Here is a 14,658-nt window from a genome sequence, read left to right as displayed (position 1 = left end):
TTAGGCTATTTGACCCCTGAAGGGATCGCGACCCACAGATTGGCAAATACTCTTCTGAATGCTCCTGGCCTGGCTCAGCTGTGCTTGTTCCTAGGATACACCCATCTGACCGAGTTCTCAGATATCAGCTTACCCACTTAGTAAAAATAGAGCCTGTCAGGCTCCAGCTCAGACTCACAAATCCAAGTTTCTAAGAGCGGGAAGTGAAACATCCTTATTAAAACATGGCCTCCACTCCTCAAGACACTGCTGTCAGCTGGAGAGCAGAGACTGCAAATGTAAACTCCAGGTTTGCATATAGACAACAGGCCCACTGTGTGCTCCAGGCCTGCGTTTAAGCAGCAGGCCCATTATGTGCTTCAAGTCTAGTGGAGATGGAGGTAGGCTGCTTGGCCGTCAAAGGTTGGGGACAGTACTCAGTACTGTGGTATTGGGAGGGATAAGCCTCCAACATTTTCTGGCTCCATGGGAAAAAAACTTCTTTTATTGGTGTCCTTGTTGTCTCATTTAAATTATCTTTAAAAAGAAAAAAAACAAATAAGATATGTATCCTTTCCCATTGCCTATTACCATGGATACCTCACTCTCAACAATTTATTGTTTTCCTACTGAAATATTAAAGTGGGACTGAAAAGACGGCTCAGCATCTAACAGCCCTGGCTGCTTCTATTCCCAGAACCCCCATGGCAGCTCATGACTCTCCAGAACTCTAGTTCCAGAGGATCCAACACCTTCTTCTGGCTTCCACGGGTGTCAAGCACACATGTGGTATGCAGACATGCATGCAGGCAAAATACTTATACACATAAAAGAATAAAAGTAAATTAAAAAGTGTTGAAGTAAATCAAAGCACTAATTTGATTAAAACATTGTAGCATTAGGCTATGTTTCTTACAGTAAGTGTTCTTCATAAACAGGATTCTTCAGTTTTCATGCACAATATTTTATTACACAAAGGGCACATGATTTATGTAATCACCTCTTTACTGTCAGATATTTCATTGAATAATTTACGTTCACAACTATAGTGACTACTCTTGTTCACAATTATTTGGCCACATATTTGTTTTATTCTATGGGATAAATCCTTGTGCTCAGACTACATTCCAGTCTAAAGTAGTTTCTTAAATGAAACAGTTGATCATCTCATAAGCGGTATGTGGGAAGGACCGCTTCCTCCCCCTCTTTCAGACGGTGCCAATTTGAGAGGTGAAAAATGGTCTCGCCTCATCGATTCCATTTACATGTCTTTGATTGCTAATGAGGTAAACATTTTTTCCTGTTTATTGGCCTCTTGAGCTCCTTTTGTGAGCTGCTCATTTCCCTAGTAGCAAGCTGCTGTTTTTCTTACCTGTGTGAGGTTTTCATAGAAGTAACCGTTTGACTATGATATTTGACTAGTTTGTATTAACATACTGAGAAACACGGTCCCACTTTGTTCTCTGCCTTGTCATTTGCTTTGTAAATGGTGGCTCATTTTTAAATACAGAAAATTCAGGAACATGGGCAACAGTGGCGGCACAGGTCCCGTGCGGGTATCTACTGAAAACAATTGCAGTATTCACTTTAGTGATGGGGTTTGGGCATCACTGGCGGCTAGTGGAGAAGGAACTCTGTAGTTTTCTTTTTGTTCTTCAGTCCGGTTAAAACAGAGGGTGATCCTTGAAGAACAACATCCTTGCAAACTGCTTTCAACTTTTTGACATGGGTATTAAAATGCCACCCCAAATACCAGCGGTAATAAAGAATGGGACTTAAAAGGGGACAGAGGTGTAAATGTAACACTGGGAGCCCCTCTTTGACTCTTGCTGGCCAGTTGCTGAGGAATCGCCGGTGGGAGACTCCGCCTCCCACCCGTCTCTGTGTCAGGTGGTGGAAAGCCTTGGTCGTTTGAGGCTGCTTGTGGAGTCTGAAAGTTCTGAACCAGGACGAGCTGTTCACACAGTATTAATAGCCGAAGCATCCTGTGTGCAGGCCCTCTTGGGAGAATTAGCTTCTGCTTCCTCTTTTTATTGTCCCTTCCTTCATCTGATGTCCCCTGTACCTTCTTCAGCTTGTGCAAAAGTGGTGACTGTTTTCTTGTTCCAAGAAAAAAAAAAATGTACCTAGTGATTCCCCCCCCCCCCCCAGGAAAGAAAACTACTTCAGGACAGGACTGCTTTCGGATGGATTCTTTTTTGGATAAAGTCACTTCATTCTTGCTTCTGTCTATGTTCATGAGGCAAAGAGCCTCATAGCATTTGACTGGGTTGGAGATTTTTCTCTGTACCTGAGGAAGGGCGTCATCCGTGTTTCAGGAAGATGGCTTCCCAGGCTCCAGACTTTGCTGACTGAAAGGTGCAGACTGATAAACGTCACTTCTGATCTGCAAGTCCTTGGCAGGGGCTTTCCGATGGCTAAAAGTTTGTGAGAGTGTAGCATATCTCTTTCCTATCTTTTAAAAATAATCTTTTGTTCTTTGGCCTTTTTATACAGATTTGTAAACAATTTAAGGCACGTCACCCCGAATGCCTTGCTCAACATCTTTCTGCCTGTCCTCTGAAACCATCCTTGTTTCCAGAGAAGTTCCCCTCCCACCTCATATTGTGAGCATGAGTGCATGTGTGCATGCGTGCCTGCGCACTCGCTTCGTATGTGTGTGTGTGTGTGTGTGTGTGTGAGGGCGCGCACTCGAGTGTCACTAATGCTTGTATGAGTATGGGTGAGGGAGGAGTGTTTATAGGAGCCTGGGCAATAGTGGATGTTCCATTGAGGAAAACAGTATTCCCTACCCCAGCATCCCTCAATGACCAATGGTCCTTTAGAAAGGGGGGGGGGGGTTAGGAGTCACTACCTTATCTATGAAGAAATGCTGATGGACAAATCACTCTCCCTTGTGTTTCCTATGAAGTGAACCATTTACTTTTTATTGTTTTCTGCTACTTTTTATTGCCCATAGGACTAACACATGCTGCCATGACAATCATATAATCTCTTACCACGTGATGCTTTCTGGGGGGTGTTAGGGGGTTGGTTTTTTTGGTTTTTTATGTTTGTTTTGTTTTTAAGAAGAGCAAAGACAAGCATTACTTATCGACTTCAAAGAGGCACACAATCAGAAGAACTAAATACTTTTTTACCCTGTTTGTCTATCTATCTGCCTTTCTTATTTGTTTATAAAGATAATGTCTCATTGTGTAACCTTGGCTGCCTGGAAGCTCTTTAGGTAGACAGTAGACCAGTCTGACCTTGAACTCACAAAGACCTGGCTTTGTGTCCAAAGTGCTGAGAATGAAGCCTGCACTCCGGTGTTGGGGCTGTCCTTCCTTTTATTCTTTGTTTCTTTGTTTCTAGTGATGACAGGGATTAAAACTTTGTGTTCTGGAGTTGCTCCTAGGGTTTTACAGAGTTTCTCACAGGCTACACAACCTTCAGACTCAGAACTGTAATCAAGGCAACTAACTCAAGGACAACTTTAATTCTATTTAATAGTTCAAGGACAAGGAGAATACTGCGCCACCACTGGCTGTTTTTCTCCAACCCCACACACCGATCCGGGTCTGCCTCAAGTATTATCTATATTTTTTGTTTAATTTGTTGCCATTACTTTGTATTTATTCCTGATTATTTCAACACCATGAGCCAGGAATGGTGGTTCATGCCTTTAAACCCATCACTCAGGAGACAGAGGCAAGCAGATCTCTGAGTTTGAGACCAGCCTGGTCTACAAAACCAAATCTGGGATAACCAGGGCTACACAGAAAAACCCGTCTCAAAAAAACAAAATAAAATAAAAATTAATTAATTAATTAAACACCAGCTCCATCTCTTGCCTGTCAAGAATTCCAGAGGTAAACTAGCCAATGCATTTTGGGTTGCTATCAGAGGATGTGTCACTCAGTATAGACAGAAACTATATATAATAATACATATTATTATTAGTCTAAGCACCTGATCAGGAGGCTGAAGCTGTTCACAGAGACACCATTTCAAAAATCAAGGGAACTAAAAAGAAATGAGAATACCTAAAACCAGGAGCATGAGTATCTCTGGAGAGGAAGTGGGGGCTGCAGCTTCCTGTACTGCAGCTGGTTCTGGGTGTGTCTCAGGCTGAGCCTTGGGTGAGGTTACAGTTCTGAAAAAAAGAAGCTGAGTTCAGTGATCTTATACAAAATGTTTACCAAGAGAGCTTTGCTTCCTCTCCTACAGATAAGGACCCTCCTACCTAAGTAGATGACCTCACTGGTTTTGTAGGAGAGGGTAGGAGAGACCCTGTTCTCTCCTTAGCATGTTCGCAGAGCTACAGGAATTCAGAACACGGAAGGCACAATCTCTGTCACTGGCACCAGTGCCTGAGTGTGTTAATTTTATAAGAAACCTTCTTCCTAAAATTTTGTTGTAAGAAATGTTTAAATATCACCCTTATCTCCTGTAGATTATGCTATTTATGCATTAAAGGCCAAGGAAAATATCAGGATTTCAGGCAGACAGATGCCCTCTGCAATAGAACTACGGTTTAGGACATACAGCTAAGGGCCTCACATAACTCTCTCCTGTGTCTTACCTTTCTTGGGACAATAAGCCTGGCTGGAGTTTTGAGGCCCTAGGATCAGCCTGTCTAGGTCTAAATTGTCCCTCAAATTCATCAACCAGAACAGTGTTTTTTTTTTTTTTTTTTTTTTTATGCTTTAGGGTTTTTTTTTCTTTATGAAATAGGAACATGTTATATTTTTATGTCCTTTAAATGAAGTAAAAAGCAATAAAAAAAACTCGGCACTAGAGTGATGTATTATTTGCGTTACTAATATTTTCATGCCCAGGATTAGTGTAAAGATGGCTAAGGAACAGTATAGCTCATATACATACAGCACCCGTCTCAGCATGTTCATTATTGGGGGTAGAAAGTAATCATGTGGGTGCCTGACTTACATGTAATTTAGGAATATGAATAATGTAAACTGAATGTAACTGTTTCCCCACATTCTTCAGAGATGTGTTATAATGTCCCAGTGAATGCCTGAGACCAAATTCTTTATATGCAAACTCTATAAATACATATTTTATCCTATCCTATCTGTCTGTCTGTCTTAGTCAGGGTTTCTAATCCTGCACAAACATCATGACCAATAAGCAAGTTGGGGAGGAAAGGGTTTATTCAGCTTACACTTGCACATTGCTGTTCATCACCAGAGGAAGTCAGGACTGGAACTCAAGCAGGTCAGGAAGCAGGAGCTGATGCAGAGGCCATGGAGGGATGTTACTTACTGGCTTGCTTCCTGGCTCGCTCAGCTTGCTTTCTTTTTGTGATTTCTTTATTGTTTCTATTTCTGTTTTCAATTCCTTCACCTGTTTGGTTATGGTTTCCTGTAGCTATCTAAGTGATTTTTGTGTTTCCTCTTTAAGGGCTTCTACTTGTTTATGTGTGTTCTCCTGTAATTCTTTAAGGGAGTTATTCATGTGCTTCTCGAGGACCTCTGTCATTATCATGAAGTATTATTTTACGTCATATCTTGGTTTTTGTTTATTATTATTATTATTTTTTTGGTGTGTTGAAATATCCACTGCTTGCTGTGGTGGGAGAACTGGGTTCTGATGTTGCCAGGTTGTCTCGGTGTCCATTGCTTAGGTTCTTGAGCTTGCCTTTTGCCATCTTGTTATCTGTGCTGCTGTGTGATCCTGTCTCTGACTGGAGCGTGTCTCTCCTGTGGGCCCGTGAGCTCAGGCAGGAGATCGCTCCTGGGTGCTCAGCAGTTTGCAGGCACACAGTGAGTCCTGATGGTGGTGGCCCTGCTCTGTCTCTGGGCCGGAACAGACCTTTCCCACTCAGCTTGCTTCCTTCAGAACCCACATCTACCAACCCAGGGATGGCACCACCCACAATGGGCCAGGCCCTCTCCCTTGATCACTAGTTGAGAAAATGCCTTACAGCTTGTGTCAAGTTGACACAAAACCAGCCACTACACTATCTGTTTTTTAAAAGATTTATTTTTATTTATTTTATATATGAGCGTCCTATCTGCATGTATACTGAGGGCCAGAAGAGGGCATCAGACTCCATTACAGATGGTTGTGAGCCACCATGTGATTACTGGGAATTGAACTCAGAACCTCTGGAAGAGTAGCCAATGCTCTTAACCACTGAGCCATCTCTCCAGCCACCCCCTCAATCTATATACTCATGTTAAGGTTTTACTATAAATTAGGTGCAGTAAGAGACCAAGAACAATAACTGAAAAAAAACAAATTATAACAATCTCTGTAACAAGTAACATACTGTAATCCACTGCGAATATGTTTTCTCTCTTTGAGAATATCACATTGTACTATATATAGGCCTCTTCTTGTGATAGGGTGAGGTGACACCATGCCTCTGTAATGAGGTGACATGAAAGGCTGTCACATTTGCTAGGTGGAGTGCAGTGGCATGATGTCATATTTCTTAACACCCCTGTAAATGGTATGTATTGAAAACTTGAAATACGTTTATTTGTGGAATTTTCCTTTGAGTATTTTTGGGCCATAGTTAACGACGTGTGACTACTTCCTCAGGAATGAAACTGTGGGCAAGGAGGGCACTGCCACATGTCTGTTCAGTTCTTCCAGTGGCCAGGCACTGGTTACCCAGGTGCTCCTTCATGCCCACTGTGTGAACAATGGCTAGTCTTTCCATATTTCCCAAGTTCCATTTCGAGCTTGGATGACAGTGTCAACAGCTCTACAGGAGCCACCCATCTGGCCTCCAGCCTCTCCATGGAAACAGCAAAGCAGTGGTTACGAGCCAGGCTCCAGTGGTTACCAACCAGGCTCCAGTGGTTACCAGCCAGGCTCCAGTGGTTACCAGCCAGGCTCCAGTGGTTACCAGCCAGGCTCCAGTGGTTACGAGCCAGGCTGCAGTGGTTACTAGCCAGGCTCCAGTGGTTACTAGCCAGGCTTCAGTGGTTACGAGCCAGGCTACAGTTGGATGTAATTGTGGGAATATCAAACCTCAGGTGTGCTGTGTTGGGCAAAGGACTGAGTAACTCTGACCTTAATTCCTTCTTTACAGAACAGGATCAGCAGTGATAATATTCTACATAGACACGATTAATTCTCCACTATCATATTCATTGGATGTGTGGATGGTTATCTTATTAGACCTCAGCAGGCTACAAGGAGCTGAGAAATTGGTTACTCATTTAATCCACATGTTAGATGAGGACAAAAGCAGTTTAACTTACATTCTTTCCTTTGCACCCAACACGAGCTAAATAGAAACCTAGATCTATAGGAATCCATGACCAGAATGGCAAGCAGAGACATGGGGCCGAATCATGTGGTGCTCACTGGAGAACGGCAGGAATCCGAGGTCTGTGCAGGTAGGAACAGCTTCTTGGAGAAGGTGAGCTTCGAACCAAGCCTTGTATGTACCTTGTAGTTATTGGTAGTGATTGCCGTCACGTGTGTGACAGATTGTAAGGTGGAGACACTGTACCGTATAGACTGTACAAGTGAGCTGTACTTTGTACTGCTTGTTTCTCATGGCACAGATTTTTGCATCTGAACTGTCTTCCATGAGGATTTTCCCGGTTTATGGTAGCATGGAAATGTCACTGTGTTTGGAATGGATAATTTCCATAGTGACACTATTAGTTTTTATTAACCTTGGGTGCATTAAGACAGTCTGTGATGATCATAGTCACAGCCACTTACAAGTGCCAGGTGAGTAATGGACATTAAAGTGAGCAGCAGAACCTTATCCCAGTAACTCACTCTGTGGGAGAGAAGCAGTGTACTTGGTATGAACACGTAACATGTAATCCGCAGCAGTTCCAAGAGAAGAAGAAGATGGGTCTTGAAGCCAGGCAATTTGAGATCATCTGCTGTTCCCATCTCTGCCACAGCTTTTTGGTGTGGCATCAAATATACCTGGCCTTGCCTGGAGTAAAAATGGAACCACGCACTCAGTGTTCTCTAGGCCTTCCTGCTGTTGAGGTACTCTGAATTACGTGTATTCACGCTGCGGCTGGAAAGATGCTCAGCAGTTAAGAGCACTGACTGCTCTTCCAGAGGTCCTGAGTTCAATCCCAGCAACCACCTGGTGGCTCACAACCATCTGTAATGGGATCTGATGCCCTCTTCTGGTGTATCTAAAAACAGCTACAGTGTACTCACATAAAATAAATAAATCTTTAAAAAATACTCATTAAAAAAAGTATATTTATGCTCTAATGGCAATCAGGCTTCACAATATTTTCAGATCTAGGAAAGAGTTTGACAGAAGCTCTTCATGTAGAAGATAGGATGGGTGTTAATTCTATTTTTAAAAATCACAACACATGCACCATGGGAAGGTAGACGTTTGCTCTAATAGAGGGAACCCTGACTGACCCTTACTCTACAGGACATTCTACACTAAGGTCTATTGGGGTCCCATTTAGACTGAGTACATTTTCTGCTTTAGAATGAGATGTCAAATCTTTTAAGTTTAGACTCCATTTCGGAGAACCTGACCTAAGTTTGAACTCAGGTAAACTAACAGGCTCGTACCTAGCATTAGTTTCTAAGTTGCATCCCCCCACAATAAAACCCAAGCCTAGTTCCAGTCTCTAGGCTAATCCCCAACAAGACCAGTGTCTCCAGGTTATTACCCCAACAAACCTGCACCTCCAGGTTACAAGCCCATCCCCTGCCTAATGACCACCAATGCAGAGGGGAACAGAAACTAAGTTTCTGATATGACTCCCAACACCAGTCAATTATGTTAAAGGCCACAGTACCTTTCCAATTAGATGCTTGCACATGCGTTCCCTGCTTTCTGCTTACTATAAAGCCTTGCCCTGATAGACATCCGGGGCTCCCCCATCACCAAAACTGTCCCTTGGGATGGCGGTGAGTTGGGGGCAGGGTGGGGCAAGATAGCTCAAATACAATAAAGACCCGCTGTGAGTTGCATCAGATCAGGTCCTGTCTGTTTTATGGGGGGACCACGAACATTTTCCTGGCACTACGAGAACAGATAATGGAAACAGGTGGGAGGGGAAAGGAGCCAGCATTGTGTAGCAAAGGCACACACTCTAGTTCTAGGGACATCACACTGTGTTTTTTTCCTTTTGTCTTCTTCAGATTGAGCAAAGTATAATGATCCATGAAGACAGGCCAGGCCAGTGTGAATCTGGGCCAGCATGACTTTTTATTGGAGAGAGGAAATATATATTAAAAAGATGGAAGTTGGTCCATTTCCTTATTCTAATAATGTGCTTTGGGGGTCAAAATAGCTAGAGACCCAGGTCAGAAGCTTACAGTCAACACTCAGAGCAGCTCTGATGCCTGGACCGATGACATTGCAGGGACTGGTGACCACCGTGACAGAAGTCTCTACAAGGTACCAAATATTTTATTTGTTTTGTTTGAGACAGGGTCTTATGAATCTTAGGCTGTCTTTAAGTTTAATGTATAGTTGAGAAGAACTTCAAATGTCTAATCCTCCTGCATCAGCTTCCTGAGTGCTGGCATTGCTAAGTATGCACAACCACACTCAGTTCACAGAGTGTAGAGGGTTCAGTCCCAGGCCTCATATGCTAGGCAAGCATTCTATCAACTGAGCCCACATGAACCAAAAATTTAATGGAGATTTTCTTATGTAGAAAATAAAATTTGGCCCGGGTATAGTGTCATAAGCCTATAGACACTATAAGCCTATCTTAGCACTGGGAGGCAGAGGCCAGCGTGGTATATAGCGTCCCAGGACTTCCAGGGATACACAGAGAGACTTTGTCTAAAAAACAAACAAACAAACAAAAAACCAACATGTAAATTTGTAAAAAAAAAAAAAAAAAAAAAGAGTAGGAGGAGGAGAAATACCTCGGAAAATGAGTGATTTGTGAAAAGATCTTGGGGTTGTGTGTGCAATTTCGGAGCAGAAATAAGCTAGCTTAGATATAGAGAAGATGGAAGCTGTTGTCTCAGTGTTGACTCTGGCCACCTGAGCTACTTTATATCCTTAAGTCACATCCATGTCACCTGCCTCTCTCACAACAGACTGACAAAAGGGAAACATTATTTTTGTTGGAGTTTTACATTAGCCACTTTCTACTGAGTGTGTCACTTCTTGTTAGGGGTTCTAACTGGGTCTCTGAAGCGCTGGAAATCTCAGCCTTCTCTCATACACTTCAGAATTGTCAAATCTGAAGGTTAATTATAATATAAGAAAAGTTCTTGGAAAAAAATTCAGTGTACTCTGGGCTTGTTGACCAAAGAATGAGAAAGTGGGGGGAGAAGAAGAAAAAGGAGAAGAAGAAGAAGAAGAAGAAAAAGAAGAAGAGGAGGAGGAGGAGGAGGAGGAGGAGGAGGAGGAAGAGGAGGAGGAAGAGGAGGAGGGAGAGGAGGAGGGAGAGGAGGAGGAAGAGGAAGAGGAGGAAGAATCACTGAATACATTAAACTCTTGTCCAGAACCTGGCTCAGGGACCTTCAGCGAACAATAAAGCTAAGAGGATTTTTCTCCAGATTACTTCAAATGTTTATTTCCTGAGCCTTGCCAATTAAGAAAATACCACAACTGTTCTAATTAGGGCCTTGACATTTCTTTCTAACAATTGCAAAAGGGTTGAAGTAACTATGTTAAAGGACAAGTCCATGTGAAGCTAAAAGTGACTCTGATGCTAATATTCTTTTGAGCAATGAGCTGCATGCAGAAGAAGTTCTGTTCCTGGGACAAATGGGAGAAACTGGAACTGCTTTTCCAGAGTGCAGGGTCTATGGGAGCATATAGGAAATGAAGCTAACTAGCAAGGCCATCCGATTTAACACATTCGGGGGCATTTGGAGCGATGCTGGGGGGAAACCACTCTCTTGTTTAATTTCACACTTCCTCTATACATTTCAAAAAACGAGGTGTGACTGGATTTTAAAGAAGACATTCATCAGGCTAAATGCCAGCCAGGTACACTTGCAAGCTCCTGGCTTTAAGGAGTCTTCTGGCGCCTGTTTGCTACAGGAGCTCCAGCTCTGTGCATTTAAAGCAGGAGAGACTTCTGCACATTAGGGCTCTAACCTTACTGGATCTCCTGGTTTGTCCTTCAGTGGGTAGAAATTCTTCAAAACCTGGGGCCGTTAACTAAAGTGGAAGGCTAGAAAGAAGGGGACATCTAACATAGTGCTAGCCTACGCCCACCCTGAGGAAACAGGAGCCATCACTGCCTGCATTGACACAGGAGAGAATCAAAGCTCAGAAGATTCTCTTCATTTCAACCCATGTTCCTTTTCCAGCATCACTCTATCTATTCTGAAATACCCAGGAGGGAGGGGTGTGTGTGTATGTGCGTGCACGTGTTGGGGAGTCCTCATGGCCCAAAGGTCCCCAGGAGACCCTCTTTTCTGCAGATGCCCAGGTTTGTTTTCTTTGGCTTCCCCATTAATGAGTTCCACAGGACAATGCTAAGCCTGGTTATGCAGCCTTAATTGGTTTAGTTACAACAAGATAATTCCTTTTTTCTTCTCTTGGAGGCTGTTCTGTTTAAAGGCATTTTAGCTAGAAGATGCTAATTATCAACGAGGAGAAAGTGACACCCAAGGAGTTCATTTTCCATCTCGGTCCTTGGTTCGTCCTTTGAACTCCCTCCACCAGGGGCCCCTTTTCCCACTTTGTCCCGATCCCCCACCATCATAAAAGAAAGCTGGTCTCTGGCCAGGGCAACAGAACTTTCTTTCGCATTTGCCAAGGAGCCCTTGTACTGCTGCCTCGGGGCATGGACAACCTGAGTGAAACCTTCCTCAGCCTGGAGGATGGCCTGGACTCTTCTGACACCTCTGGCCTGCTGGCCGCCTGGGACTGGAAAAGCAGAGCCAGGCCCTTGGAGCTGATCCAGGCATCCCCCACTCAAAGCCTCTCCCCAGTTCCTTCTCTGGAGTCCTACTCTGAGGTTGTACTGCCCTGTGGGCACAGCGGGGCCAGTACTGGAGGGAGCAATGGCTATAGTAGTCAGGAGGCTGGCGGCCTAGTAGAGCTGGATTATGACATGTTAGCCTTCCAACCCTCCTATATACACGCTGCTGGTGGTCTCAAAGGCCAGAAAGGCAGCAAAGTCAAGATGTCTGTCCAGCGGAGACGAAAGGCCAGCGAGAGAGAGAAACTCAGGATGCGGACCTTAGCAGATGCCCTCCACACGCTCCGGAATTACCTGCCCCCTGTCTACAGCCAGAGAGGCCAGCCGCTCACCAAGATCCAGACACTCAAGTACACCATCAAGTACATCCGGGAACTCACAGACCTCCTCAACGGCGGGAGAGAGCCCAGGGCACAGAGCGTGTGAGTCGTGCCTCTCGGAGAATCCCACCAGCATCAGACCTATGGACAAGCATAGGAGGAGCTCTGAAGACCCTGAACCTGTTGTCTTACAGGACAAGAGCACAGAGTTATCTATGGACACTGTGTGGCCATCTTGTGATCCTAGCGGGACTTCCATCTGACCTGTTGGAGCTGCCAGGACATTCATCTCCCAGGCAAGCAGGACACTCCCAGATAGTCTCATCCTGTCGCCAGTGACTCAGCCTTTGCAAAGAGACAGATTCTTTTGCCCCGTGTCCTTTGAAGGTATTTTAAAGAAAAGGGTTCATATAGTTTAAATACACTCTTTTTGACAATGTCAAATACTTAAAATTATGCTGTCCTACCATTTTGGTGTTGGGAGTTTTTTTTTCTGTTGGGTTTAAACTTGTATTCTGTAAGGAATCCAATGTGACATTTGGATTCTTATTTAGAAAGATTGTGTCAAATAAGGAGTTAATGCTTTCTCAGTTCTCTCTCCTTCTCTGCCTCTCTCTACTTCCCTCTCTCTCTCCACTGCCCCTGTGTGTGTGCCTGCGTGTGTGTGTGTGTGTGTGTGTGTGTGTGTGTGTGTGTGCCCGTGTTTGCTTAAATGTTTTAATAATGCTAGGAATAAGATCTTTTCAGTGTAGAGGGAACTTGTGTCACAATAAGCAGGAGGTAACAATCCGGTAGACTGTGCTGATTTAAGACATTGAAGATCCTAAGACCAGAGATTTCTCTGTAAGGCATGGGAGGGAAGAACGGGGGTGGAGGCATAGACTAATGTGTCCTGGGGAACAGGAGAAAGAAAGAAAGAGGACAGATCCCAGCACCACAGCGTGGCCAGAAGCTAATTGTTCAGAGCAGGAGCCTTCATCCCAGGCCTGGCGTGGATGTGATCTCATTACTGCACATGCTCATTTCTTAAATGAAGAGATTGCCTTAAAACAGAGTCAATTTGAACTCTATAGACAAGTGTAAAGCCCGGGGTTAGAACTTAAGGCTTTCGCTGACCTCTTTATGTTATCCAAAAGACCTAGATCTTTTGCCCACTCCCTCCATCCCATATCCTCCTTTTACCCAGGTCCCCCAGTGCCTCACATGTCTCTATCTGCAATCACATACGCTCATTCAGGTGCCTGTCCAGCTGGGAACGTGCCACAGCCACAGTTTGGTTAATATCGAAGGTATTAACCCAGGGTATCATATCGAAGAGACTTCAACTTAAGGTGGTTTCTTCCTGAGATCTCCTTTTCCTGCTGTGATGATTAACCATTGGTCTTTGTCTCCAGTGATCCACTAGTCTGGTCATGTTTCCTGTTCATCCCCCCACCCCCTCTTCCCCGGCCTTTGGTCGTTTTCATTTTTTTAATTCCACAAATTATAAAAGCAGTAACTGTGTTCACAATCTTATGTTTCACTTCCTCCTGTTTCTTTCTTTGATGATGGGAATACACACAAATAAATATGTGCATATGTATTGTTTGAGGGTTGTCTTTAATTCTGCACATTCTGAGTCTTACCTAGCGATGTAAATTTGCATAACGATGTATGTGACATAAGTACCACTATTATTCTGATCTTCCAGATGAGAAAATTGAAGCGTGATTTTCCCAGTCAAACAATACGCCCCAGCACGGGTTCTGCATAATTGCTTATACTGAAGCACCTTCTCAATGGAATTTAAGTTGTTTTGGGTTGTTTGATTACGAACCATGCCTGGAAAAATAGAGACAAAAACTCTGAACACTGGTAATTTTTATATTAGTCTTAGAAGTCCTCAGGGAGAGCTTTTCTAGGTCAGAATGTGGGCATAGTTTACATTTTAATAAATATTATATCATCACTTTCAATACCACATGATAAGCTGGTGGACCTACAAACTCTCTGGCTAGAAACCACCTCAAAAACCAATACTTGGCAATTTGGTGACATCATCATTTCGGTAAGCTTAACTTATCCACTCATTAGTTGAGATAGAGCATCTTTGTTTGATCTTATGAGACTATTGTTCATTTTGGTTCCTCTTTGGTGATGTGTCAGTTTATGTTCTTTGCATGTTTTTTTCAGTTGAATTATCTTTTTCTTAATTTGGGAAAGTACATTAATCGGAAAATATTTTCTTACAATTTGTTGTTTTTTTTAACATTTGTTTTATTCTGTCTTAAATTTATAATTTTGATTATGCCATATCTTGCTTTTCAAAGTTTTGCATTCTTATATGAGATTACATTTTTTATGGTTTTTGTTTTATGACTTATATGATTTTGTTTCTTTGCTTAATTTTTTTTTCTAGTTACAAAGGTTCAAATTTATTTTTAAAACATTTTTTATTATTGAATTTTTAACTATTGGATCTTTAACATAACTGAAATAAATTTTCTACAAGTTGTTTC

At 43.1% G+C, this 14,658-nt stretch overlaps 1 protein-coding gene across 1 annotated transcript; it reads left to right on the top strand.

The window, feature by feature from the left end:
* Nucleotides 1-11,702: 11,702 nt before the first annotated feature.
* On the top strand, nt 11,703-12,266 carry MSGN1 (mesogenin 1; the record flags this gene model as incomplete). Its single annotated transcript, XM_080923970.1, has 1 exon — nt 11,703-12,266. The coding sequence occupies one exon, from the start codon at nt 11,703-11,705 to the stop codon at nt 12,264-12,266; it is 564 nt and encodes a 187-aa protein (XP_080780096.1).
* Between the last annotated feature and the right edge of the window lie 2,392 nt (nt 12,267-14,658).

This window comes from Micromys minutus (genome assembly GCF_963924665.1).
Source record: "Micromys minutus genome assembly, chromosome: 1".
Classification (NCBI taxonomy): domain Eukaryota; kingdom Metazoa; phylum Chordata; class Mammalia; order Rodentia; family Muridae; genus Micromys; species Micromys minutus.
Note: the sequence above shows the minus strand (reverse complement) of the source record. Positions and strands in the feature narration are given on the sequence as shown.